The sequence below is a fragment of the Patiria miniata genome, unplaced genomic scaffold, assembly GCF_015706575.1.
Source record: "Patiria miniata isolate m_02_andy unplaced genomic scaffold, ASM1570657v1 HiC_scaffold_18, whole genome shotgun sequence".
In the NCBI taxonomy this organism is placed as follows: Eukaryota; Metazoa; Echinodermata; class Asteroidea; order Valvatida; family Asterinidae; genus Patiria; species Patiria miniata.
In genome coordinates this window covers 8994864-9022531 of record NW_024037056.1, presented here as the reverse complement: position 1 = coordinate 9022531, position 27668 = coordinate 8994864, and the positions used below count along the sequence as shown (strand labels likewise).

The 27668-nt window shown below is 42.1% G+C and overlaps 2 protein-coding genes across 2 annotated transcripts in view; one reads left to right on the top strand and one right to left on the bottom strand.

Moving 5' to 3' along the window:
* The window catches only part of LOC119725090 (gamma-aminobutyric acid type B receptor subunit 1-like), a 30001-nt gene extending 9491 nt beyond the window's left edge, over positions 1–20510 (bottom strand). The window contains exons 1-9 of the mRNA XM_038196452.1: positions 20370–20510; positions 13891–14031; positions 10878–11048; positions 9634–9735; positions 8767–8881; positions 4914–5059; positions 1915–2065; positions 1128–1225; positions 421–484 (exon numbers count right to left, since the gene is read on the bottom strand). Coding sequence (XP_038052380.1) covers positions 421–484; positions 1128–1225; positions 1915–2065; positions 4914–5059; positions 8767–8881; positions 9634–9735; positions 10878–11048; positions 13891–14031; positions 20370–20495 — 1114 coding nt within the window. The 5' untranslated portion in view covers positions 20496–20510. The remainder of the gene's footprint in view (positions 1–420; positions 485–1127; positions 1226–1914; positions 2066–4913; positions 5060–8766; positions 8882–9633; positions 9736–10877; positions 11049–13890; positions 14032–20369) is intronic.
* Positions 20511–24295: 3785 nt separating this feature from the next.
* LOC119725089 (putative protein TPRXL) lies at positions 24296–24886 on the top strand. The gene is made up of 2 exons (XM_038196450.1): positions 24296–24375; positions 24472–24886. Exons 1-2 carry the CDS (start codon positions 24296–24298, stop codon positions 24884–24886), a joined length of 495 nt encoding a protein of 164 aa, XP_038052378.1.
* The last annotated feature ends 2782 nt before the right edge of the window (positions 24887–27668 follow it).

Below are 27668 nucleotides of genomic sequence, written 5' to 3'. Positions count from 1 at the left end.
AATTCGAAAGGGGGAGGGGGGGGGGGGGGCTTGACACCACATTATACCAGGGGGCGCGCTCTTCAGGATAAAGATGTATATCAATATGAATACTCGTGCTTACATTTTTAAAGCTTTTGTACTCTCTTTATCCACTTCTAAAAGCTATTGAGTACATTTTAGTTGTTGGGACGTTGGAAAATACCTCAAAATCCTCCTTTTTTCTCATCACAAAACAGTGGGGGGATGATTCAATAGCCCATCCCCCTGGTCAAAAAGTGGGGGGGGGGGAATATATACCCCCTCCCCCCCGTGATTTACGCCCCGGCACAGCATGCTTAGTATTAAACACAACCATTTCTGAAATGTTGATATGCAAAGTATGATTGTTTTCGCGTATGTTAGGGTGGTTGCTTGCTACTCTCATTCTCTCAGACATACCTCTGATTTGATGCAGATCAAGCAAGCAAATGCGGTCGCCTTTGTCATCGAACTGGACCGGACCCTGAATCACAAAATAAAACAACACTGTGTGAGTCTAGATAAACAAGGTCAAATTGGTGAGGATTCCCCCCTCTCCCCCCCCCCCAAGTGTTAACTTAGAAAAGCATTTTAATGAAAATCTTTCATTTTGTTATTAATTAATCCTATTTGGACCTGGAGACACAATGTGCATGGCCCCCATGAAACATCTTTAATAGCTCCGGAAGGCTGAAGCCATTCGACTATTTCTAACTTTCATCGGAGTTCATATCCATAAGGTACAAACTTAAATTATGTAAGATGTCCGTGGCTACCATGGCAACCTTTTTCAGGCATGTAATAACATTTTGTCGTTATGTGTAAAAAAAAAATAGAAATGTGTTTTCTTTGCCCGAACTTATCAAATATCCACTTAAGACAAAAACTTATAGTCACGTGACAAACTATAATGCATCCTGAGAATGCATCCTTAGACATTTTATTTTCTTCTGTTCAATTTTTTTAGGTTTGCTGTAACTTCTGGACAGTTGATAAAGATAAAGGAGGCATACTTCATTTTCAGCTTTCATAAGGACCGGATTCTGTTTCCTATTGCTCCAATCCCCAAACTAGTACAGAAACGAAAACAAGACAACTTTTCAAAAATTGTCCTTCGTTTTACATACCGAGACACCTTCAAACTGCATGTCACTGAGGATTCTGAAAAGGATGTCCACTGTCACATTATCCGTGTAGGTGAAATCAGAAAGTGACCTTGGATGATCTGATCAAGACAAATAAGATATGTTATGTGCAATGTTTGTTTAATCAAAATGATACCAATGATTCATTATGGATGGCCGGGAAACAAAACAACGCAAGTTGATATAAGAAATGGAGTGCGAGTTATACAAAATTGGTCAAGTGTGAAATGTTTCATGTTCGTGTTTCGACAAAAAAAAATTCAGGACAAGTGGCGTACTATTTTAGGGGAAACATCTAGCGATGGGCCTACCCTTAACAAGCAGTCATGAGAAATAGGCCTACGAGGCGCTGTCAAGCAACCAGGCGCATGCTCAAAGTCAAGTAAACGTTATTTTAGTAATTGGCTTATACTGCCCTCATGCGTTGACATAAATCGAAATAGTCCATGTTATATAACCACATGGAGTTCACTCAGTAAAAAATAATATAAAGATTGGTGAAAAATTAGAAATTTTCTTAACTTTCTGAAATACAAGATGGTATTCATTTCATATGAAGTACAGCAATATCTCAGCTTACATTACTGAACATAAATGAATGTTTACATCCCCATATGGCGCCGTTATAGAGCGCCCCCTTTTGCGTCAAAATATTTCTTATTAAATATTTTGTTTAAAACACATCTGTCCACAAGAACTGTATAACAAGATGCACTTAGGCTGTGTTGCTAGTCTTTTAACATTTTGGTTCTGTTCATTAAGACATTACCCAAAGCTTGAAGTTGTTTTTCGGCTTCTTCGAGGGCAAAGGCGATGGCCCAAACGGAGTCGTAACCCAAGGCGCATTCCTTGTAACCCGTCAGCGACTCTGCCCCCTCCCCGACGAAGTCATGGAACCTCTGTGTGAATGCCTCTGTCGTCTGCAAGTTCGGGACATATTCAAAATTGAAATCATAGAACGCCCTTGTATTTCCAAGCACCACGCTGCGAAAAATGCTATCAATCGTAGATACACTAAACATCATTTATAAAACAGATAGTTTTTGGCTATGCAGCTATGTCTGGTTAGAACTCGATTGACGGAATTAATGATAGTTGCATGTGTCAAAGAACAAACACATCATACAACAACGCACCCACGTTTGTTTATGGTGTAAATCGATGATTTTCTTTTGTTCCTCTTCCCTTTTCCTTTGTTTGTACTTCACCTTATTCGCAACAGCTCTCATTGGTTTTGTACACGTTTTCTATTCGAGGTCGTCCTCGATTCGGTTCCGGTCCTCGATTCACCGATGAAGTTGCACGTGTGTGTCCTCGATAAACACCATAAACAAATGCACGTCTTCGTTCAATAAGAAATTGTTCAATGGAAGGATTTATTACGGACAGCCTACTACCTCGTGCAGTGTCTATGCAAACAGCCATGTGGTTGCCAAGGGCGATTTCTAAAGGGTACACGTTACGCTTTATTTTGAAAAAAACTATATGTACACAGACATGTTCACACAGGCGGGCGAAATCTTTGAAAATTTATTTCTCCCGTTCGGAAGACCGTATCTTCATGCAACTTTCAGGGTTTATTTCCCTTATAATGATCCAACTATGTGCTAAGGAATCGTTGTGATATGTTCATTACTTTTTGTTGAAATTGGGAAAATAGACTTGGCAACGTGCATTTTTAAAAGTTGTAACACTGGCGTTAGCAATGTCTGTCAATCTTTTCAAGCCTCACCTTAATACGGTTCCTTTTCATTGTCACCCTTTTTGCCGGCTTCCATTAGTCGAAACCAAGACCCACGCCAAGTCACACCAGGTGACGCTAATGAATATGCTAATAATATCCGTCGTAATTGTGCTCGGCCAGACCGAAATTGGTCAACACAGATTAATTTTGTTGTGCTACATTCCGATTGTCGTAGACCCAAGCCCAGCTTACTTGCTTGAACTGTTTGATAGACATGTACTATATGTTCTATTTTATACCCCTCTGGACCACGCGGGCTGCACGGCAGTGCCTGCCCAATTTTCACAGGTAACGGCTTCCAAATTTTTGTTGTGATATACATTGCTTTATTTCACCACTTAATGAAATAGTTGTAAATGCTTACTTCCCTTATTTTATCCGCTTATGATTATAGACTAGTTTAAAGGAACAGATCAAGAGTTTTCAAAAGTGATATTTGTGGGCTGATTTAGACGGTACTATGGCGAAGTACGCACTGATTAGTATGGCCCACGTTTTGTTTCGATAACATCCATACGTGTAGCATGATCACGTGCAGTTAGCGTGCCCGAGTGAAGGATAAATTGCGGAGTGAAGACAGTTCTATAATATCTTAATGACAGTTGCAAGTTCAAATGGAAATGGATTATTGTTAATGAGGGTTGTCAACCTAGTTTTCTTTTTGTCAAAATAGGATGTCTCTGTAGGTCATGGGTTGTATTGTGCATTTAGGGACGTATTTGAGTGCATGTGATGTATGTTAGTGTGTGTGTAAATTTTGGTCAGCCAGCGGCCGGGGTTGGCCTGGATATGTGCATTTCTTCCTTGATGCCCAATATAGACACTGTGCCTACGGCCATACATTTGTAGGTTGAATTTTAGTTTGTACTGGATCATGTTTATTTAGTTTATCTTCGGAAATCTTGTCAGCGTCTCCTTTTAAATTACATGTACATGTATTATGGAACTATATGGTTGTATTATGGAACTAATGAGTGCCTGCCCAATTTTCACAGGCCGGGTCTTGGACCCCAGACAAATAAATCATCAGAAGCACAGCATGGTGTGGACATTGACTTATTACACCTACTCTCCGACCCCCTGAACCTGCGTGCCCTCTTCTCATCAACCCCCCGGAGTACACATCGCCCACCTGTGTATCCAACCCACCACTTCCGGGACCCCGACGGCCACCGACCTCCCCCACAAATGCATGCACGTGTAGTATGCTCGGAATAATTGGCTAGAGGCTGTCAATATTGCCAAGAATGGATTTGGTTCATCTTAATTGTGGATAAAACGACCTCCACCGACGCGGCAACTTAACCGCGTTTTGCCACTGGACTACTTCCACCATCTACATGACATAGATTCAACCAGACGTACGTGAAATGAAGGCAATTGAATGCAGCCGACAATCCACCTAGCATATGTTACTAACATTTGACAGTAAACGAGTTCCGTAATCTAAACTGCGCATGTGCACATCAAGATTTGACTATTTTTCTTTCGGGATAACAATTATTTCATCGTTTGCGTGCAAAAGCATAGCGGGTTACCAGCAAATTTGATGAGATCATTGTGTTCTGAAGTATAACATTTTGCGAAAAAACAACTTTGGACAGTGATGTGTTTTAGGTGTCTTGTGTGTCAAAACTTTTGTGCGAACGAAAGTTCCATCTCTTTTCGACTGCACGAAAATTGCAGACAATGCAAATTTGGCTACTGCACATCCCCATAGCCTTGCGTTCATTTATCTCCCACGTTTTTCCCGAATCTTGTTGTGCACCAGACTATTTTGAATACCGAATTGCAAACTGGCTTATTATTGTATCCCAAAACCAGATATTTCCAGTGTCAATCCTAAATTGAGTCATACCATGTATGCATGATCAACACCTAAACATTACGGTTCATTTATAGGCATCTATCTATAGCTTTGATGTACATGATTACATTGAATTAGATTTTCCGTCTTTCTAATTGGATTCTCGTGAATGGATTCACCATATAGAGAGTACCCGTACTGACATCCGGGGACTTACCACTCCCATTTTCGATGGCTTATCCCTTCCCGTTGGTAGTGCGATGATGTTCACTTGGAAGGTATGGGCTACCACCTCGTCCATCTGGTCCACTGTACAGTCTATGGAATCGTCTGGTTTTCGCCACCACATCACCTCGAACCAACCTTCAAAAGAGTGTTACAGTTTAAGGGGCTTAAATATCGGGGGATGGGGGGATCTCGCAACTTTTTGACTGGGGTAGGCTATTGGATCATCTCCCCAATGGACCGATCCAGTAAGCTCCGCCCAGTGCGCAGTGCGCACGTGTACAAATTAACACGTGCTCCTCTCCAATGCCACGCTGCATTTTCCTTCCGCGCGCATCATACGCGCGTGCACGCATGTCGGACTTTAGTGCACGCACGTCGGACATAAATCATGGCTGTGATTGGTCAGAACACCATGGGGCGGTGCTTACTGGATCGGTCCATTGTCCGTGGTGAGAAATAATAAATGCGAACTTCAAGGTAATTATCTAGAAGGTATTCAAATAGCACTAAAAAAAACAAAAACAAAACTACAAAAGCTTAAATGCGCCGTTTTGATGTTGCCTTGGTCAAGACGATGATCGTTGGTCGGCCGCCAACAAAACATGCAGTTGTGGCGCGCTGTGCAATCACACGTACAAACAACGAGCTCAGTCACGCGGCTACACTACAATATGCTAATCGGGTGGTGCTTAATGAACGCCTTGGAACATCCGTGGACCAAGGCCTTCGAGTTACACAGGGCGTTTCAAAAAAAGGGAACCGAGCTCATTCTGTTGATTCCTCGGGTATGACTAATTATTTAGGAAAATGGTAAACAACCATCTGTTACATAACCATTTCCTCTTCTTTTTTGACACTTCGAACTCCATTTTACCGTCACGGATGACTGAGCACGCAATTGCTGAAATCGGCTGATAGCCTACGGCTCCCTTCCGATTTTGGAGCATCTTTTGCAGAAAAAGCCCTTGTTGATATCTTTAAAATCCTTTTAGCCCCCTCCCCGTTGGTTCCGCCCAATGGGAAACTACTGCCGTCGCATAGCGCATGCGCTTCGCGGCCATTGATGTTATTTTCTATAGGGTGCACCCTTATATTAAAATTCCCATAGACACTAGTGCTAAATGCCCATACTTCTTCTTCTTCTTTTTTTAAATACTCTTAACTCTCACAGGCATTTAAGCTGCACAGAAAAATGATGATCAACATGTCATCTTTCATTTCCTTTTCATTTCTTGGTGGGTTGACCATCGACTTTTCGAAAAATTCTCACCCAAAGAAGACGACCCCTATTTTCCCTGAAGCGGGAAGGTTGCCATTTCAAAAACGATTCCACCACAACATGGCAAAATAGCGCCACTTTCGAGCCCAATTGCATACATAATGCTCAGAATTGGAAGCCCCAAGTCCGGGCCAGAGAACATCGTCATATCTTTTCAATTCCCCAATTGTATTGCTCTCAGAACTCTTTAATAAAGAATATTTTGGGGATATAGTTTTTATTCACAGTAAATGGAAGCTAGTAACCGGTCCCCATATATTTAGGAGGCCGGGACTATCATAGGACTACAATTAACCACATCGATTTTGATCCAAGATTAAGGTGCGTAATCGCGCGAGCCAACTCAAGATTCGATCGTGCCCCAACCCTGTGGTGTACCATAAAGGTCACCAATGCGGTGCGTTGTCCGTCCGTGCGCGGCGCGACTTAGATTTATAAATTATCCTTAGTATTACAATTTTCTTATTTCATAATATTTTAACACCACTGTGATGATTTCTAAATACGATCTGAATATATAAAACTATTATTGCACGTGAAATAATAGTATTTATCAATAAAGATGTTGAGATTAGTATTACTAATTTATTAGAAAGCAATCAATTCATTATTTATTAAAAATCTTTCGCCAAACGCGTTATTTTTAATATTAGTTTGGTGTGAAGTGAACAAGGTTATAAGTAATAAACTGGTATGCAAATTACCCACGCTCTAGGAAACACCTGCATTTTAATACAAGCTCCATCGGCTGACGGCTGCGGACGGGACGTACATGCTGCACACTACACGTTACTCTTGTTACCCTTCGTAAAAGTGTGATGGCATTTGGCATGGCTGGGAGATAAAGTTCATTGCAAACTTACTTTCGGTACTTGTGCTTTTCATAAGTTTGGAGAAGAAGCGTCTTAATAGTATTTAAAATGGCAAATTACTCCTGCAACAGTAGGCTCCAAGAGATCATATAAGCTGCTGTTACTCAGATTACAGGCGAAACTGCCACCAATCTGCATAGACAAGTTCACTAATAGATTCAATTTTTCTTTGCTAACAAGAATACATCATTCACATTCTATTCAAATAATTATAGTTTTTCAAAATTAAGTATAAATATTTACGTTGCAAACAATTATTTGTAAAAACAATGACATTACGCTGACAAATTATTTCTTAAAAATTATGTTGCAAAAACTATTTGAAAATAGTAAGATAACGTAATAAGAAAATTACTTGTCAATTAACTACGTGCAAATGTGTTTTTATTTGTAAATAATGACATTAGGTTAACAAATTATTTGTATATAATTATGTCACAAAAAAAGCATTTGAAAGGAAGTGGAGATGGCACAGGGGCGGATCCAGGAATTTTGGCAGGGGGGGGGGGGTTCATCAGCAAAAAAATCTGAAAGCGTACACAAGTTTTTTTCTCCGAACACTTGGCCTCCGTAAAATCAAAAACGAGGGGGAGGGGGGGGGGCTTACCATATTTCAACAGGGGCGCTGTTCAAATTCGACGATTATTAACACTAGATTACAGAATGGTGTACCGTATTTTGAACAGGCGGACATTATGAAATTATTTACAAACTTATTTGTAAATAATGCAGTGGCAAATAAATCTATATACTGCAAAACAATTGTTTGTGTAAAATTGTCCGAAAAGAAATGCACGATATGAAAATTATGTTATATATAAATAAATAAGCCGAAAACTGAAAGATATAATGAATATTATAAATTATGGACAATTTGGTTCAATAATCTATTCACACATGGCGCCTCATACTTAAGACAAACATCACGTTGCTTGAACAAAGACATCACGCCGCGCATGGACAGACATCGCGCCGCGATACACACACATCAAGCCGGTTATGGACGGACATCGGGCTGCGATACACACACATCGCGCTGCGCATGGACGGACATCGCGCCGCGTTACACCCACATGACGCCGCGCATGGAGGGACTTCGCGCCGCGATAACACTTATCGCGCCGCGCATAGACGAACATCGCGCCGCAATACACACGCATCGCGCGCCGGCGCCACGCATGGACGAACATCGCGCTGCATTAGTGACCTTTATGGTACACCATAGAACCCTGCAAACAGGGCGCTGGGACGGGCTGATCTTCACAGAATCTTGTGAAGGAAGTGGAGATGGCACAGGGGCGGATCCAGGAATTTTGGCAGGGGGGGGTTCATCAGCAAAAAAATCTGAAAGCGTACACAAGTTTTTTTCTCCGAACACTTGGCCTCCGTAAAATCAAAAACGAGGGGAGGGGGGGGGGCTTACCATATTTCAACAGGGGCGCTGTTCAAATTCGACGATTATTAACACTAGATTACAGAATGGTGTACCGTATTTTGAACAGGCGGACATTATACCAGCATAATTTTTTTTTGGGGGGGGGGGGGTCACGGGGGTCGACTCTTTTTTAGGAATTGGTATGATATTTTTTTTTTGACAGAGCTGGGGGGTTGACCCCCCCCCCCCCCGCCGGATCCGCGCCTGTGGCATTCTGTCCACAATCAACAATAATAAGGTGAAGAAACGAACGTACCCGGTACGAACCAAACATATTTGGCACCATACAGTTGGTGATGGTAGGCAGCGCAGAAAACTCTCCTCGCCATATCTGCATAGAAATTTCCCATAATAATACGGGCTCCAGTATTCTGCGAAAATGAAAACATCAACGAGTAAACATGGCAAGCCAAATACAGGGTGAGTTAAAGCAAAAATGCCATTTTAAATAAATCCATGTCTTCCACAAAAACGGGAAAGGTAATGCCAACTGGTTTTTTTATCCTCAGCCAAGATTCAATCTGGGTATTGAACACATTCAGAACAAATATTTACTAATATATGCATGCAAAGGGAACAATATCGGTGAAACTTTTATCCACTATGTGGTCAATTACCAGACCCATGTTGGCTGAAGGGCAAACACTGTTGACCTTTCCCGTTTTTGTGTGAGAAATTGAGCAACTTATCCGAAGGGACTTTTTTTTTTACTCACCCTGTTCTAATATTTAGAACTAATATTTAAGTGTAAGGAGAACTAATATCTAAGTGTAAGGCTGAGGGTCCATATATGGCCAACGCCGGCAATACAGGCAAAATCTCACAGAGGTTATCATAGGCAACAGGGGCCACCCCCCCCCCCCCCCCCCCAAAAGTGAATTGGCAATAAAGACAGGCACTGAGTACGCAACCATCTTTTCCTCACAAAGGTTTGTTATAGTGGTCGGAAATTGCATCAGATCCCACCACAGAGCATTTAGAATCCAAATTTGTTTTCGAGGCCCTTAAGCTCGCCCCGAACCCCACGCTATCACTTCGTGGACCCACTTTTGGGGGGAACCGCAATTTTTGTTCCCCTCATTTCATTCTTTCTGGATCCGCCCTTGCCTATGCGGTAACGTACCTTGATGTTTTCAACTTGTATACCAGGATCATCGACGAAGCTTTCTGCAGCGAGGATTTCAATTCCCATGGCCTTTGTGTCTTCTTGAAAGTCAGACATTGCCTTGAAGATGAAAGAAATGGCACATTATTGAGACAGCTTGAGCACCTGCGATGACTCGCTCGTTTGTTGTTGATAATGGACTCGGGGAACTCGATATCATCTTGTGAGTGAGAAAGTCCGATTACTTATCTACGTCCGGCGATAACACACATACTGAAATTGATGTCCTTGTAGAGTCATTTCTTTGTTCTCGTCAATCTTATGTACTAAAATTAATTTTTTTTGGGGGGGGAATGAATTTCCTGCACTGATATCCGACTTATTGCCCCTTACATAAAATACTTCAATTTGCGACAAATTAACATACCTTGGACATTCTTAGTTTTTTGGTAGAATCCATCTATTCGTGATAACCTGGTTGAGATGTATTCACCTATATAAATTGCTCTGTGGAGACGTATACAATCTTGCGTGGCAAACCAGGTGTATTTTAGGTCACTTCTAATTGACTTGGCCACGTCCTTTTGCGATTCTGCCGTTTATATAGACTAATGTGATCTGGTATACGGTGCCCTGTAGACTTGAAATCAAGTCTGTAATAAGTGGTGTTTTAATCGCGTCTGCCGCGCGCGACTCAACTGCCAAGCTCTGTGCCGGGGGTACGACGCACCGCGTGCTGTCCTAGTAGCGGGGACGCTACGTACATTTTCGACCCCATTCGTGTGCGATCCCATGCGTGTGCTGCATTACACAGACTGACCATGCCGCGCGGTAGTACATGACTTTGGCATGAATGGTTGTAGCGCTCACGTTGCATGAACGGCGGTGGTATGCGGATTCTGGCGCTGATGATGGACATAAACCACTATAGTCTAACGACTTGTCATCAAGTCTAGGTGCCCTGTGGAGACGTGCACAATAGGGAACACAAGATTGTGTACGTCTCCACAGAGTAATTTCTATAGGTGAATACGTCTCCACAATGTTATCACAAAATAGATAGGCCTAGGCCTATATGGATTTTACTTAAAAACTAGGAATTTCCAAGGTGTATTGATCCGTCCTGAATTGAAGTATTTTATGTAAGGGATATTAAGTCCGAAATTCAGCGCAGGAATATAATTCTGATTAATATAGGAGCATTTTGTCCACAAGGATACAAATTCCAGAATCCTTGTTATTTCAAGCTGAAGCGTCCTTACTAGCGAGAACAGGTCGACCGACTGGTGCAGAGTGGCTACTTTGGTCCACTTGAACTCCTTTATTACAGCCAACCACACCACATTGAAGAGAGATTCCGGCGGAAACATCCGGAAGAAACGGGGATATCTGTCGCGGTTAGAAAGCTCAGGAGACGAGGCACCATACGACAACTAAAGGACAAATGTAAATTCGGTATTAAAAAAAAAGAAACTGACTTAATCTTCAAAATTAATAAAACTGCACGCTACAAACTGTCTACTGACTAGATGGACCCGAAATACACGCAAAAAAAAGAGTAGAAAATGAGCGTTTTGATCCTGCCGGGACGTGGCTTTTCACTGGTCGTGCAATTATGTTAAACCCCCTGACGTATTTCATTTTCAATTTTCAATTAATGGCAAAATAGAATACAGTGGATCACAATTATTGGTATATCACATCTAACGGTACTTTGTAGGCCTGAATTTATTTCATTTGGAAAGCAAAACAAGATGTGCCTTTTTCCTTAGGTCTGCTTGATTATTCCCAAAATGGCTGGTTGACTAAGTCTTTTTTTTTTATTTTTGAAAAAAGCAAATTTGGTAAATTCACCTCGCCGTGAGATATGCAGCTACATCTCAGACAATATGCGACCATTCCAGGAACACGGGTATTGTGTCCTCGTGTTTTCAATCAACAATAGGGGAAGTTTCATTAGCTCTTTATAGAAGGAAAATTCAGCCGCTTTCCATACGAGATGATAAAAGGCTTTCTTCCTTTAGTATAATTGGCATCCTTTAAATAATGCCACAAAATGCAATTAATTGACTCGACGTGCCCGCCTTATTTCTATGGTATTACAGGTCGTAAAAGACGTGCTCTTACAGGCATTCTCAAACGATGAAGGATGAAATCCTGGATTTCTATGGGAGCGGAAAATTGGACGGCGGGTCAAGGGCCCTCTATGCATTGTCAGAATTTATCAGCATCCAACTTTGCGTCTTGGGATTATTCGTCTTAAATGGGATCACCATTTCGGAAGTACAGATCGTAAAGGGCCCAAAAGCAAAAAAAAATATTAAAGGGAATTTACAACATTTGCAAACATCGAAATATAAAACTACCAAGTTTTTACGAAATATCTTACTAGGATGTTGTTAAATGACAGTCTTAAGCATCCTGTAAAATTATGGCACCTGGTGTGAAGTCATTTTCAAGAAAATGGTATTTTGGTATACATTTCCAACGGTGGTCGGCCGATTTTTCAACTGCTGCTCCAAATTTACCATTTTTTCAGTCCAAATTTTGTTTGCTATTGGTTACATATTCATGAACGGGTGCAGGCCAGCTAAACTGTTTCCCTCACCTTACAATTTTCCGGCATCTATAAATTGATCTATTTTATCTTTAGTGGAGTATCTTGAACACTTTTGTTTCTCTTGGTTTTTCCAGCATTTTCGAACACAAAACTTCAAACATGTCAGTGTAACAATATTTGGATCTATTATACTAACCCCTCAAACAGTTCATTCCTGAAAATTACAGCAAAAGCCAATGATGTTCAAAGTCAATCGGTATTTCAGTTGCGCATGTGCATGTGCATTTTACTTCAGGATTGGCAAAGGAAGGACAGTTTTTCAAAATAAAATAAAAGAATAATGTGGCGGGAACTCCTGTGCCAACCTAGGGCTGTTATGACCAGTCCGACACCCATATTGGGCGAAGACAGTCTTCCTAGACAAGAGACCACTCAGAGCGAACTCAGAGCAAAGTGTGCAGGCTAGGTCCGTATTGGTGGAAATATACCGCAGGTTGTGAATAATCCGTAATTACTAATTGTAAGTTTCACGATAGAACTGTAAACGAAACAAACATTGAAGAAAGATTGTCGGTAACCTCAAGCAACAATGATAACGTGCAGGAGCGGCTCCGGGAAATTTTGCAGGGGGGAGGGGTGGGTTTCTAGAAAGAAAATCTTAAATGTAGACACGTATTTTTTCCCCGGACACTTGGTCTCCCTAAAATCAATAGGTGGGCGGGGGCCTCGTACTGTACTTTCAATGGGGGCGCTGCTCAAATCCAACGATCATCAACACTCTATAACAGAAAAGTGTAGAAATACCCCCGTAAAATCCAGCTGGCTCCGACAAAATTCTGTGCACAGGCAGAAATTATTGGGATATCAGGCAAGGGAGGGGGTTCACATTATTTTTTTATGTATTTTTGTGAACAATGAACACATTTTGAGACAGTGCTGGGAAATTCGCCCCCCCCCCCGGATCCGCGCTTGAAATGTACAGTAACTGGAATTAATTGACGTAGTTTCATTTTCTTGTTCCTTTCTTATTGGGGAGGTGATCATACAAACATACTGCTCGCAGCAGCTTTTTTTTTTACTTGGCCTTCGCTTCTTCGTACTTTTTCTCTCCCGTAGACTGCTAGATTTTTAAGTCAGCATTTTATTGTGTTCAAAAATTACTGTTACTTTGTATGATTCTTGTGCCGACCGTAAGAATTTGTTTTTGCACGTCCTATAATTTCATTGTCCTCGTCGGCGTATTTTGCACATATTTTCTTCTCGGCTGTATTGTCGTGGCTGTCGTGATTAAATTAATTTAAATCATTTTTTGTATGAACCTTTTTAGTCAGGAGATCTCCTCGACACAGACTTTGTCTCTTTTGGGCGATCCTTCGGGAGCTGTAAGGTGCTTCTTGTTTTCTGTTGTTGTCCTTTAATTTGTATGTGTTGGTTTATTGTTTATCCCGAGAAATAAAGTAAAAAGAAAAGGTATATGATTTTCTTTGGTCACGTTTTCTAAGAGTTGACATGTTATTTTTGCTATTTATTTCCTCAACACGGCCTCGAGTTGTTAATCATAACAACAACAATGTTCCTTTTTTTAATGACACAAAGATGTGCATCGGCAAGGTACAAAGGCCTTCGTTTGGTATGACTAATGATTTTCATAAAACTGCATTATGTTTTTTGCTGTTCCGAAAGAAACCGACAACGGAATATTCTTAATGACAAACCTGAATCAGGTTCCAGTGGTGTGAAGCCTGGGCCGTGGGTTCTGTGCCTAAAGAGCAGCCGCCGCCAATTATCATGATCTTAGTAGTTGTGGTGTTGTAAAGTCCCCGGAACATTACATTTGTAGCCATCCCTCCATCACACTTCAAAGAAACAAATAAAATACAAGAGAATTATTGTACATGATTTAAAATATGGTTTGTGATGATGACATTGTTTTATTCTAAAACTAATTTTGCAGTATAAACTTTATGGTCTTCTTATATTTAGCTTCTAATGCTGATTCTTATTATTTATATTACAATTTGATTTGATTTTGATTTTGATTTGATTTGATTTTATTTCCGTGCTTTCTGACACAATGTAGTGAATCAAATAAACTTAATATAAATAAAATAAACAATTCAAAAAAAATGAACTGAAATAATTGAATGAAAATTCAAATAAATTAAATTAATATAAAATCTGAAAAATATAGAAGAAAGCACGGAGGCATTTTCTTGAAGCGAAAGCTTGTACAGAAATGCCTAGTGCAAATAGTTTATAACCCGAGAAAAAAACACATAGAGATTCACGAACAACGTACACAATGACAAAAACATGGACTTAGACAATAACGAGACTGAAAAGAACAAAACAAAACAATAACACACAAACACACTACTGTACAAATTGTCTAAAACAATAAACATGGTGAGGAAAGGGGAGAATAAAAAACCTTAACAAATAGCCAATGAGATCAAAGAAGCTGTATTACATAATTTGAGATTAAAGCCCTCTTGTAATTACTTTTGAATTGGCCAGCGAATGGATTCGTCCAAAGCGTTCCAAAGACACGGGCCGTAGTATTTCAAAGTACTGAGGGAATGAGTTGTGCGAGTGGAAGGTAGGAATAAATTGTGCTTATTGTGAGACCTAGTAGAATCTCTGTGAGTATCTCGGACTGAGGTAAAGAAAGAAGAGAAGGAATGAGGAAGAAGATTATTAACAAATTTAAACATAAAAATACCCGTGTGGAGTTGATTAATGTCAGTTAGTTTGAGCGTGTTTAGTGATGTGAAAAGAGGTGCAGTGTGTTCACGTGGGTGAGAATTTGTGCAAAACCTGATAGCTCGCTTTTGTATTATGGTGAGCGGATGAAGCTTAGAGTTAGTTGCATGTGCCCAGACGATGTTGCAATAGCTGAGGTGAGGAAGAATAAGAGAGTTATAAAGAAGAATAATTGACGCCTCTGGGAGAAAAGAGCGGAGCTTAGCCATTACGCCGGTGTTCCTAGCTGTGACTTTGGTAATAGCTGAGATATGCTCACTCCATCAGAGTTTCTCGTCAAATGTGACACCTAAAAAAATTGGTGGAGAAAACTCTAGAGATGAGAACATGATATATTATAATAGGGTACGGATTAGAGAAAGAGCCAGATTTAGAAAAAAATCATGTACTTTGTTTTGCCATGATTTAAGGAAAGTTTATTTACCCTGAACCAAGAAGAAACTTGATTAAGTTCCGCATTAGAGAATTGACAAGAGACTGGAGATTGGGACCGGTGTGCAGAAGGATGGTGTCATCAGCAAAAAGCGTACAAGAGAGAGACGAGGAAGAATTAGGCAGATCATTAATATGCAGAAGAAATAGAAGGGGACCCAGAATAGAGCCTTGAGGAACACCATGAAGAATACCTTGCTTAGACGAAGAACAATTATGAACGAAGGTAAACTGCTGTCTGTTGGAGAGATAACTGGAAAGCCACTCATGGGCAACACCTCTTATTCCATAAAATTCAAGTTCAGACAGAAGGATAGAATGATCAATCGTATCAAACGCTTTAGAGAGATCGATGAAGATTCCAATGGCGCTCATTTTATCATTTAAGGCAGAAGTAAGTTTGTCGATGACCTGAATGAGAGCCATCTCGGTGGAATGCTTGCTGCGAAAACCATACTGATGATCGGAAAGGAGGTGGAAGCGAGAAATGAATCTGGATAGGCGATTATAGACAAGTCTCTCAAGAATTTTTGAAAAGCAAGGAAGGATAGAAATCGGTCGGTAGTTATGAATATCATGACGATCTCCAGATTTGAAGATCGGTATAGCTTTGGCAATCTTAAGACTAGATGGGAAATGACCAGAAGAAAAGGAAAGATTGAAGATATAAGCCAAAGGACGAGAGATAAATGAAATAACAGATTTTATAACGGAAGGACTGATGCCATCAAACCCACAGCTATTGCTGTTGCTGAGCTTATTGCCAATATCAACAACTTCTAAAAAGGTTTGTTGGCGTCAGGAAAAATGAGGAGGCGTGGGAGCCATGCAGATAACTGAAGAAAGAAGAGTCAGCGGGGGGGGGGGGGGGGGTTTGCTTGCCAAAGATGCACCAATGTGAGAAAAATAAGTATTGAATGACTCCGATATGTCAGAGGGACTTGTGTAATTGCAGTTGCCGTCAGACAGATTATTGGGAAGATCCTCCTGATTTTTACTGCCTAAAATGTGATTGATCTCTCGCCACACCTTTTTGATACTACAGTTATTTACATCAAGTCTATGTGCGTAGTGATTCTTCTTGGCTTTTCGGATGACGGCCGTCAAGCGGTTACGGTAGACCTTGTACGTGCGGGCGTTGGCATCAGTTGGGTTCCGAAGAAAACGTTTGTAGAGTCGGTTTTTGTGATTGACGGAGTTGATAATTGACCGAGTAATCCATGGTTGATTCCTGTGGGATTTACCTTTTGTTTTGACACGATAAGAAAATGAAAATCATACAGATTAGAAAAGGTGGAAAGAAATGCATTATAAGCGTGATCTACTTCATTCGCACTATACACATCACTCCAGTCAGTTCTTTCAAGATATGAAGTAAACGCACAGATATTGTTTTTATTAATGTCCCTGGCGATATACGTCTTGCGGAAAGATGACGAATCCTGGAAGCAGACGGGCCGCATATTGTTAGTCAGAATGTTATCGATGAGTGTGGCAGTGTGAGGGGTGATGACGCGCGTCGGCTTGTCTACCAATGGACGGAAACCATAGGAATAGAAGGTGTTAATGAAATCGTCCGTTGGCTGATGGTCACAGTTGAGGAGATGCAGGTTGAAATCATTCATTATGTAACACAGCTTCTTTTCTCTGGTGACAGTATTGAGACAGCAATCAAAAGACCTGTGAAAAAAAAAACATCCAACGAGGTGCCAGGGGATTTGTAAACATTACCGACAATCAAATTGCTGGCGTTCTCACGCTCAATTTCTACAAAAACACACTCGTACTCATCAGAAGATGACATGAGGTCAGCGTGTTGCTGACAAACATGGCCGCTCCTCTGCTGACTTTGTTAGATCTTGAAGAATGAACAAGATTGTAGTTATCCATGTAAATATACGGCGGAGGAGGGACTTTAAACCATGTTTCAGTGAAGCCAAGCACGGAAAACGCATGATTGAGGGTGGATAGAAAAATTTGAATGTCATAGAAATGTTTACTGAGACTCCTGGCATTCATGTAAAACGCAGAAAAATAACCCGGACTTAAAACATTGAGATTACAAAACTCATCGGAGTGGAAATACGCACAGGTACTGTTGATCTGAGAATTAATATCATGAACATCTATATCTGAATTATCGATAAACATGCAACAAACGACAAACAAAAACAAAAACGTTCAAATACTGATAATTGGAAAAGAAATAATATCAATAATAGTAATGATACAGGGCAACGATGGAAAGTGTGCCCACAAAAAGAAATGGAGGACGTACACCTCGAGCAAATTTAGAGTAACAAGAACAAAATGCGTCAATGTGTGTAGCAAGGAGTAAGAAACATGAAAAAGCAGCAGAACACAAATAGGTTGTAAATAATTTATATAAATGTAACATTAATTATATATGAAAAGCAAACAGTGCAAGCAAACAAAACACAACTGCACCAATCAAGGTTACACAACTGCACCAATCAATGTTAAAACAATGTAACTAATTAAGCCCCTTTACAAATAGAAATCAAAACCTCAAAAATAATATTTAAAAAATACAACAGGTACAAGGCATTTATTCTGTATACCATCTTTGTATTAATCACCAAAACATTACATTTTACGTTCAGGTCAGACAGTTAATTCAAAACCAAGTAGAATATTTGAATTATGTACATGACATTCTTGTTTAATAATTATATCAACACACATTTTGACACGGGAAACAAAGCTTATACCAGGGGATGACAAAACATCCTGTACTTGTTTTCTTTCTGGTTTGCGTAAAGTATCAGGAAACCAGCATTTCTTTTTGGAAATGGAAAGAAGTAAATTGGCACTGCGGGTTATACTCCAGCGGCATGTCATAAATTCAAAGAAAACGGGAGTTACTTATTGCTCATGGGGAATGAAGACCTTCTGATTATGTGTAACATCACGTGAGGTCAAAGATGTCGGGTTTCATTGAACCTACGGTATGAAGTCCGCTCTGCTGCCATTAGCAACCGGCGAAGCATTGTGTAGCATTCGCCGAAATAAAAACATAGAAACGGGCGCTCCCTGTCAACAATATGCCGTCCAGCGCAACACCCCACCCCTTCAAATCTGCAACGGCTGGCCGCCCGGTGGTGCTTTGCCCCAACAAAATCGAAACAAAGTCGGGGTCTTTTTTTCGTTACAAATTGAAAATGAAAATTCGTTAGGAGAAAACGTCTATTTTGAGAATAGCATCGGGTATACATCTTTAAATTTAAGTTAACGACGGCAATATTTCATTAAAAAAAAAAAAATTCTCTAATGATGAATCCTTACAAGCGAACCTTATAGCCCTCATTAAGTAATTATGGCACAAATTTGAAGGCTCCAATTTCTCAAACCTTTTGACACGGGAAACAAAGCTTATACCAGGGGATGACAAAACATCCTGTACTGGTTTTCTTTCTGGTTTGCGTAAAGTATCAGGAAACCAGCATTTCTTTTTTTGAAACGGAAAGAGGTAAATTGGCACTGCGGGTTATACTCCACCGGCATGTTATAAATTCAAAGAAAACGGGAGTTATTTATTGCACATGGGGAATGAAGACCTCCTGATTATGTGTTACATCACGTGAAGTCAAAGATGTCAGGTTTCATTGAACCTACGGTATGAGGGAAACAAACCCGACGTCACTTTTAGAAACCAGATTCATGGAAAGCAACCGACTGTTATAATTATGATACAGTTTCCTAGCTTCTGCTTTTCATTGAAGTCAGCTCTGCCGCCATGAGCAACCGGCGAAGCATTGTGTAACATTCTCCGAAATAAAAACCTAGAAACGGGCGCTTCCTGTCAACAAATGCCGTCCAGCGCAACACCTCACCCCTTCAAATCTGCAACGGCTGGCCTCCCGGTGGTGCTTTCCCCAAAAAAATCGAAACAAAGTCGGGGTCTTTTTTTTTCGTTAAAACGCAAGATACAAATTGAAAATGAACATTCGTTAGGAGAAAACGTCTATTTTGAGAATAGCATCGGGTATACATATTTAAATTTAAGTTAACGACGGCAATATTTCATTTAAAAAAAAAACGAATTCTCTAATGATGAATCCTTACAAGCGAACCTTATAGCCCTCATTAAGTAATTATGGCACAAATTTAAAGGCTCCAATTTTTCAAACCTTTTAAAATCGTTTATAAAAAATGTTGTTTCCATGAGCAAGTCCTCCAAAAGAAATCTGCGTCCAGAGTTTCTTGGTGTACGACACACCAAACCAAACCAATGGCAAAACAAACATTACCAAAGCAAATTAACAATGTTCTAAAGTTGTTTCTATTCTCATCGTTTCAAATGTATCAAAGAATCCAGATACAGGGTCAATCCCAGTACACCGGCGTAATAACGCAATTTTCATGTCGCATGACTTTCAGTGCCTGTAGGCAAACAAAAACTACGGGACTATTGGCTTTATAAACATTGTTGTTTTTATAATTCAACTTCAAAGCAGAATACTTATCTGTAAATTTGCAAATCAGACTCTATATTGCTATGCCAATGTCATCAATAGAAGCAAAGTTTTAGTTACTAAATTCCCATGTCGAAAAGAAAGAAATTCATATTTTAAAGGTTAAACTTTAATATAAATGAACACGATGGTAGCATAATGTTACAAATACAAATTTGTCATCAGAAATGGGAGAAAAACTACCTATTGTAAATCTTTTCACGCTATGCAGATGTTTCATTCAATTTGCCACGTTTAGCAAGAGCAACAATAACCCAGCCTTATACAGGTAATAAAAATACTGGACATAAAATTAGGATGTGTGTCCTTTTCTGTTTAGAGCAAACGTTTCGTGCCGCAGATATGAGATTTGTATTTGTGAGATTTTTGGCCTACCGTAGATTTTTGGCCGACCGAGTCACTGAATGATAAATTGACGGACTGAGTATAAATAATTGTCTAAACCAAAACAAGGCGAGTCTTGTTCCTGTTGCACTTATTGAACAGAGTGGAATTGTACTTGCCTTGGTGTCTAATGGTTCGATGACTAACTGATATCCAGGCAGCACATCAGGGTTGGCGTTGACGTCTTGGGCAGCAAGTTGACTAGCAGGCAGGAAGGCTTCCCCAGCTGCCCAGGCGCCAGACATCGGGTAGAGACCAAGGAGGTGTAGCCGGGTGGCGTTGGGATCGCAGATAGCCGGGTCGAAAGTACCGGCCAGTGTTAGGGAGTAGGCGAGGAGCAGCAGCACGGACATGTCTGATCCGCAGCACTATAATCAATGCCCAACTGCTAATGAGAGAACAGGCAGTCGACCAATGCCGACGGCGCAAAGCTTACGGGGTTGCGTTTTTTATCTCTTCGGTGCGGGAATGACATTAAAGGCAGACGCTTGCAAGTTCAGTAGCAAAATGTCTTCTTGGACAGGTGACCAAGTGACTGTAAACGGTCAACCATGAATAACTATATGCCTGCATTAAACATTGTTTCTTGAACACCTGTCTATTCGTATTTTCACAACTGAAAATGTTACAGTGAAAACAACAAAGTTGGTTTTCATACAAGTATTTTGTAGAAGAATGAACACTTTGGAGGCACTGAAACACAATATGGGGTTTGCATGCATACAGCGTATTTTAGCCTCTGTGCAGGCTGAATCGTGACTGATATACGTGATCGATGACGTCACAACAGTGACACGCACCTTGCGTTTCCACTCTATAAGCCAATGATCATTGCACCACGTCCGTTTCTGCCGCACTTTCTATTGCACGTGTGCGACTCCTATTTTAACCGTTTATAGACAACTTAATTGCGGACCCGTTGTTGTTATATCATTATTTCGTTCATTTACTGTAAATCTGTCGAAGATTTTCTGATAACTGATAACATGGAACAACCGTGTTTTTAAGATGTCGTTTGTTTTCATTTAGAACCAATTTGTTTTCGACAAAATCATAATTTCGGAGGTTCCCAACATTCGTACCCGCAAAGAGGGGATTATCCAGTATTTGGATTTGGGAGCAAATTTTAGCAAGAGTATTTTATCTTTTGATTGACAGCGTTTGAATATTGTCCAAAAACTGCTCCAAAGTATATTGACAACGCAACTGCGATCTCAGAAAATTAGTCAGATTTGTTGAGGTCTGGTACCACGTATCGCGATCAATAACTTAAGATTAATTTTTTTTTTGTAGAATCGATCCTTTCAAACATGAGCATGATGAGATTTCGACGTGGTGTTATAAGGATTTATATTAAATTTAAGTACCTTTGTCGTCCCTTTACAACACATACTATTTTGTTTTCTTCATTTCTCTACCCCGAGTACATATTGTGGGGTTCATAAATTTGGGCTTCAAAGTAGAAAAGGCATCGCGCAGTCTTGAAAAAAAATTGTACGCTTGACCTGTAGCCGATAACGCGTTAGCGGAAATGGGCGCGCAACCACCAAAGACCAGCGTTCACTGACCAGGACCAGCAACCATTGACGAGGTACTAGCGACCAGTGACCAGCGACAAGCGACCAGCGACCAGCGACCAGCAGCCAGCCACCAACGAAGAGCGACTAGCGATCAGTGACCAGCGACAAGTAACCTGCAACCAATGTTCAGCGACCAGCGACAAGCCACCAACGAAGACTGACTGACCGGCAACCATGACTGACCGGCAACCATGCAGCTCCACCAACGTTCAGCGACCAACATTCAGCACCCAGCGACCAGCGACCAGCGAGGAGTGACTAGCAACCAGTGACCACCGACAAGTGACCAGCATCCAGCGGCCAGCAACCAGCCGCCAGCGAGGAGTTACTGTCAAGCCACCAGCGAGGAACTACCAGCTACCAGCGACCAGTGACCAGTGTCCAGCGACCAGCGACCAGTCAACAGCGACCAGCGACTAGCGGCAGACGACCAACAGCCAGTTCCCAGCGACCAGTGACCAGCAATCAGCGACGAGCGTCTAGCGACCAGTGACCACTGACAAGCGACCATAGCGTCCAGCGACCAAAGACCAGTGACCAGTGACCAACGTCCACTGTCCAGCCGCCGGCGACTAGCGTGCAGCAACCAGTAATATAGCGACCAGTGACGGCAGCGAGGACCACCAAGCGACATGATAACATCGTCCAGCGCCCAGCGATCAACGACCAGCAACCAGCGACGAGCGACTAGCGACAAGTGATCAGCGGCAAGCGATCAGCAACCAACGTACAGCGACCAGCGACCAGCCAGCAACGAAGACTGACTAGCGACCAGCGACCGGCAACAAGCTCGACCGGCAACCAGCTCCACCAGCGTCCAGTGAACATTCAGCACCCAGCGACCGGCGAGCAAAGCGACCAGTGACCACCGACAAGCGACCAACGACCAGCAACCATCGACGAGGGTCTAGCGGCCAGTAACCAGCGACAAGCGACAAGCGACCAGCGACCAACGTCCAGCGACCCGCAACCAGCCACAAAAGAAGAGCGACTAGCGATCAGTAACCAGCGACAAGCAACCAGCAACCAATGTTTAGCGACCAGTGACAAGCCACCAACGAAGACTGACTAGCGACTGGCAACCAGCTCCACCAGCGTCCAACGACCAACATTCAGCACCCAGCAACCAGCAACCAGCCGCCAGCGAGGAGTGACTAGCGACCAGTGACAAACCTCCAACCATAATAGCGACCAGCCACCACTGACCAGCGTCCAGCCACCAGCCAGGAGCGACCAGAGGGAAATGATCCGAGACTAGAGTCCATCGATCGACAAGCTAACGACGACCAACAACCAGCGGCCAGATACCAGCGTCCAGCGACAGGCGTCCACCCACCAGCGTCCAGCGTGCAGAAATCAGGGAGGACCGACCAGCGATCAGCGGCCAGCAACCAGCGACCAGTGACCCAAGACCAGAGCCCATTGACCAGCTACCAGTGCCCAGCGACAAGCGTCCAGCTAGGAGCGTCCAGCCGGCATCCACCAGCAAGGAGCGTCCAGCAACCAGCGACCAGCGACCCGAGACAAGCGACCATTGACCAGCATCAAGCAACCAGCGTCTAGCCACCATTGACCAGCGACAAGAATTAAGCGTTTGACGTCAATCCACCAGCAAGGAGCGTCCAGCTACCAGCGACAAGCGACCAGCTATCAGGGTGAACAGACCATCGACCGCCGACCAGCAGGGAGGACCGACCATTGACCAGCGACCAGCAACCACCGACCAGAGACCAGCATCAAACGACCAGCTACCATCAACCACCGACCAGCATCTAGTGTCAAGCCACCATCGACCAGCGACCAGTGTCAAGCGTTCAGCGTCCAGCCACCAGCAAGGAACAACCAGCTACCAGCAACCAGCGGCTTGCGACCACCGACCAGCTTCCAGCATCCAGCCCCGATCGACTAGCGACCATCGTCCAGCCGACAACTACTAGCGAGAAGCTACCAGCGTCCAGCATCATTTGACCAGCAAGGATCGACCAGCGAACATCAACCAGCAATCAGCCACCATCGTCAAGCGACCAGCGCCGAGCTTCCAGCACCAACCATCAGAGAGAAGCGAGCAGCGAGCAGCATCCTGTAACGTGCGAGGAGCAACCAGCGACCAGTGTCCATTGTCCACTCACCGGCAACCAGTCACCCTCTAGGAGCGTACCAGCGACAACCGTCCAGCTTCAAATGACCACCAGCAACCAACCAACAGGGAGCAGCGATCAGCCACCAATGATCAGTGATGAGTGATGAGCAGCGAGGAGCTATCAGTGCCCTGAAACAATCGTCAAGCATCCAGCCACCAGCAGCTACCAGCGACCAGTGACCAGTTACCAACAACAAGGAACCTGACCATCGACCAGCATCCAGCGACCAGCATCTATATGTGACTTGCATCTATCGACCAGCAACCAGTGACCAATGATCACTGACCAGCAGAGTGACGAGCAACAATTAGCTACCAGCAACCGATGACCACTAACCAGCGAGGAGCTATCAGTGCCCTGCAACAATCGTCGAGTATCCAGCCACCAGGAGCTACCGGCGACCAGTAACCAATACCATCAACAAGCAACCTGACCATCGACCACCATCCAGCGACCAGCGTCTAGTGACCAGCGTCTAGCGACCAGCATCTGGCGACTAGCAACCAGCCAACATCTTCTAGCGACCAGCGACGAGCTTCCAGCGTCCAGCCATCACCGAGAAGCGAGCAGCGAGCAGCGAGCAGCGAGGAGCATCCACCCACCAGCAACCAGCTACCAACATCAAGCAACCAACGACAAGTTTCTGGCGTCCTGCGACCATCGACCACCAGCGAAGAGCGACTTGCAACCAGTGACCACCGACCAGCGACAAGCGACAATCGACCAGCGTCGAACACCAGCCGCCAGCGTCAAGCGTTCAAAGTGAAGCCAACAGGGAACAGCGATCAGCCACCAGCAAACAGTGACCAGTACCCAGCGAACAATGACCACCGACCAGCGACCAGCGTCGATCCAGCAACCAGCGAGGAGCAACTAATGACCATCGACCAGCATCCAGCCACCAGCGAGCAGTGACCAGCGACTATAGCAACTATAGTGACCAATGACCAGCAACCAGTGACCGCCGTCCAGCGAAGAGCGACCAGCAACCAGTGACCTGTGACCATCTGAGCGTGGTCAACAAATTTCAGTATCTGGGTTCCGCAGTTTACCAGCACTAACTTCCTGGAGGCCGAACTTGACTCCCAAATAGGTAAGGCTGCAACCACCTTTGGCCGACGTGCGCGTGCTCGTGTTTGGGACAAACAGGCTCTATCAAGCTGAAGATTCGCACTTACGTGTCCTGTGTTGAGTGTGTTATTCTACTGCAGTGAGTCATGGCCGACCTACCGCTGCCAGGAGTGTCATTACAACAAGTACGCACGGGCGAGGTGACAAAGTTTAATTAGCTCTGATATCATCATTTCATTTACATACAGCAAATTCCAGCGCGCACTGGTTTGGGAAGTTATAAATATGTCTACTTTTAACACATAAAAATAGAATAAAAATCAAAGAATAAAGTGTAAGGAGAAACAATTTGGCATCTTTTATTTTCCCAACTACAAAGCTTGAACGTACGCGTTAAAGGCCTTTCTCTCAGTAATTACATTTTTGACATATATGTACCTAATACCTACAAACCCCTATTTCGACCTCTGCCAGCTCTGTCTCATTTTGCCAGTAGGCCTCACAAGTAATCTTACGATAAACATGATAATCGATATACTGTTTTTAGAAGTAGTAAATACAGGATATATAAAACAAAGACGCGAGCATACAGGAGTAGTAAATGCACAATATATACGAAAATCGATATATGGTAGAAAGCAGTAAACTTACGATGAACATGATATCGATATACTGTATTGAGAAGTAGTAAATGCGGGATATATATAATTTAAAAAAACCCACTAACATATCGAAGTATTGTAAATACACAATATTTCAAAAACGCTAAAATAGATAAACATGATAATCGATATACTGTATTTAAATGTAGTAAATGCAGGATATCAATAAGCAAAGTCGTCAGCATACAGGAGTAGTTGATGCGCAATACTTTATACGAAAATGTATATAAGCAGTAAACTAGCGATAAACATGATAATCATAATAATGTATTAAGAGGTAAATGTGGGATTTAAAAACAAAGAATCTAGCAAACATCTGGAGTATAGTAAATGCACAAAATACATAAAGTACCTATGATTAACATGATAATCGATATACTGTATTTAGAAGTAGCAAATACATGATATTATTCCGGATAAAATGAACTTTTCAATTGTTTTGCTTGTACTTCTATTTAACTGGTACATGTCCTATTTTACAAAGATTGAAATAACTGCCAATTCGCTTTGGTTCATACAAATCGCAAGTATTAATTTCACCTGTGGTAGAAAGGTATACTAAAATGATTGTGTCACGTATACAGGGTGAGCCAAAAAAATGCAACTCTAAAACATTTGCCTTTTTCAAAAAAAAGGGACAAGTGGATGTTTATGTTTTGGGTTTCATAGTAAAGCTAAAAGATTTTTCTTTCTCATACTAAAACAATCACTAAAATAATACTTTGGATTGCTGAGAAAAAGCCAATTATGTAAAAGGAGTAATTTTTCATCCTATACACAAGTATTTAAAACAGTGAAACATTTTACAGTTAGCCTATCGTGCAATCATCCTTCATTTGTGCCATTTATTTTGTATTTTGACATACTTATGATGCTCAATGGGTTTAGAATAGGACTTGAAAGTATGAAATACCTGTTCAGGTAAAAAATACAAGGTATTTCCATCAAATTCATTTGTACTCTTATCATTATTATGTGGTTTGTTGTTGGTAAGGATTGGGACAGAAATAGGTCTAGTGACAATCCCTTACTTGTGGTATTTTTTGTATGCAGGATGAAAAAAAATACCACGTTTACATAATTGGCATTTTCTCACAACCTACAAGTGCTATTTTAATTATTTTTGTCAGTATCTAAAAGAAAAAGCTCTCAGCTTTAATCTGATATACAATACATAAAAATCGACCGATCTCTTTTTGTTTAAAGGCAAACGTTTAGGGCTGCATTTTTAGGTCACCCTGTACAGTTTCATTTGACGACCACAATAAGAAGCCATAATTGAGATGGAGCCACGTTTGGTACGCGTGGTACGCGAGTGCATTCACGGTGCTGCTCTAACGATAACTTTTGAAATTGCCCCCGGGCCTCAATTTATCACAAAAAAAAGAATGACATGCGCGTGAGAATAATGTCTCTTCAGTCATGGTACCCCTAGATTAATCTATACACGGGACCTAGTATACAAATAAAACAACATGCTTAGGTTAATATTTAAATTTTATAATTAAGGCGTATGGGTTAACCCTAAAGGGGCCGGGTTATTTTGACCATCTCTCAGCCGGGGGGGGGGGGTGGATTCCGCCCCCCCCCCTAAGATCTCGGCCATCGAGTAACGAAAAATGTTGAAACTCGGCACATGCATAGAGCAACTCTTCCTAAACATACCCAAGAAATTTCATGACTATAGGTCAAAGGGTTTTGGAATTATGGCTAATTAATTATTCATATGTACGAATGGCAATTCTGCTCTGTGTACACGACGTATATGCGAAAATTCAGTTTTCACGGCGCGAAGCGCCGGAAACTTTTTCGCTACGCGGCAACCCGTGGTCCGATTTTTATGTTTTTGGTATCAAAAGATGCGCAAAGCTCGAGGCTAAAAAGTCATAACAGCTCGGATCGCGAAAACATTTTTTTTAGAAGCTATCACGGAAAATGTTGAAGGGGGGGCGGATTCCGCCCCC

What these genes read in the sequence shown, in the direction of transcription:
- LOC119725089 (XM_038196450.1), top strand. Translation starts at nt 24,296, where the DNA reads ATGACCACTAACCAGCGAGGAGCTATCAGTGCCCTGCAACAATCGTCG. An exon ending in CCAGGAGCTACCGGCGACCA is followed by an intron (nt 24,376 to 24,471) that starts GTAACCAATACC and finishes TCTGGCGACTAG; the next exon opens with CAACCAGCCAACATCTTCTA.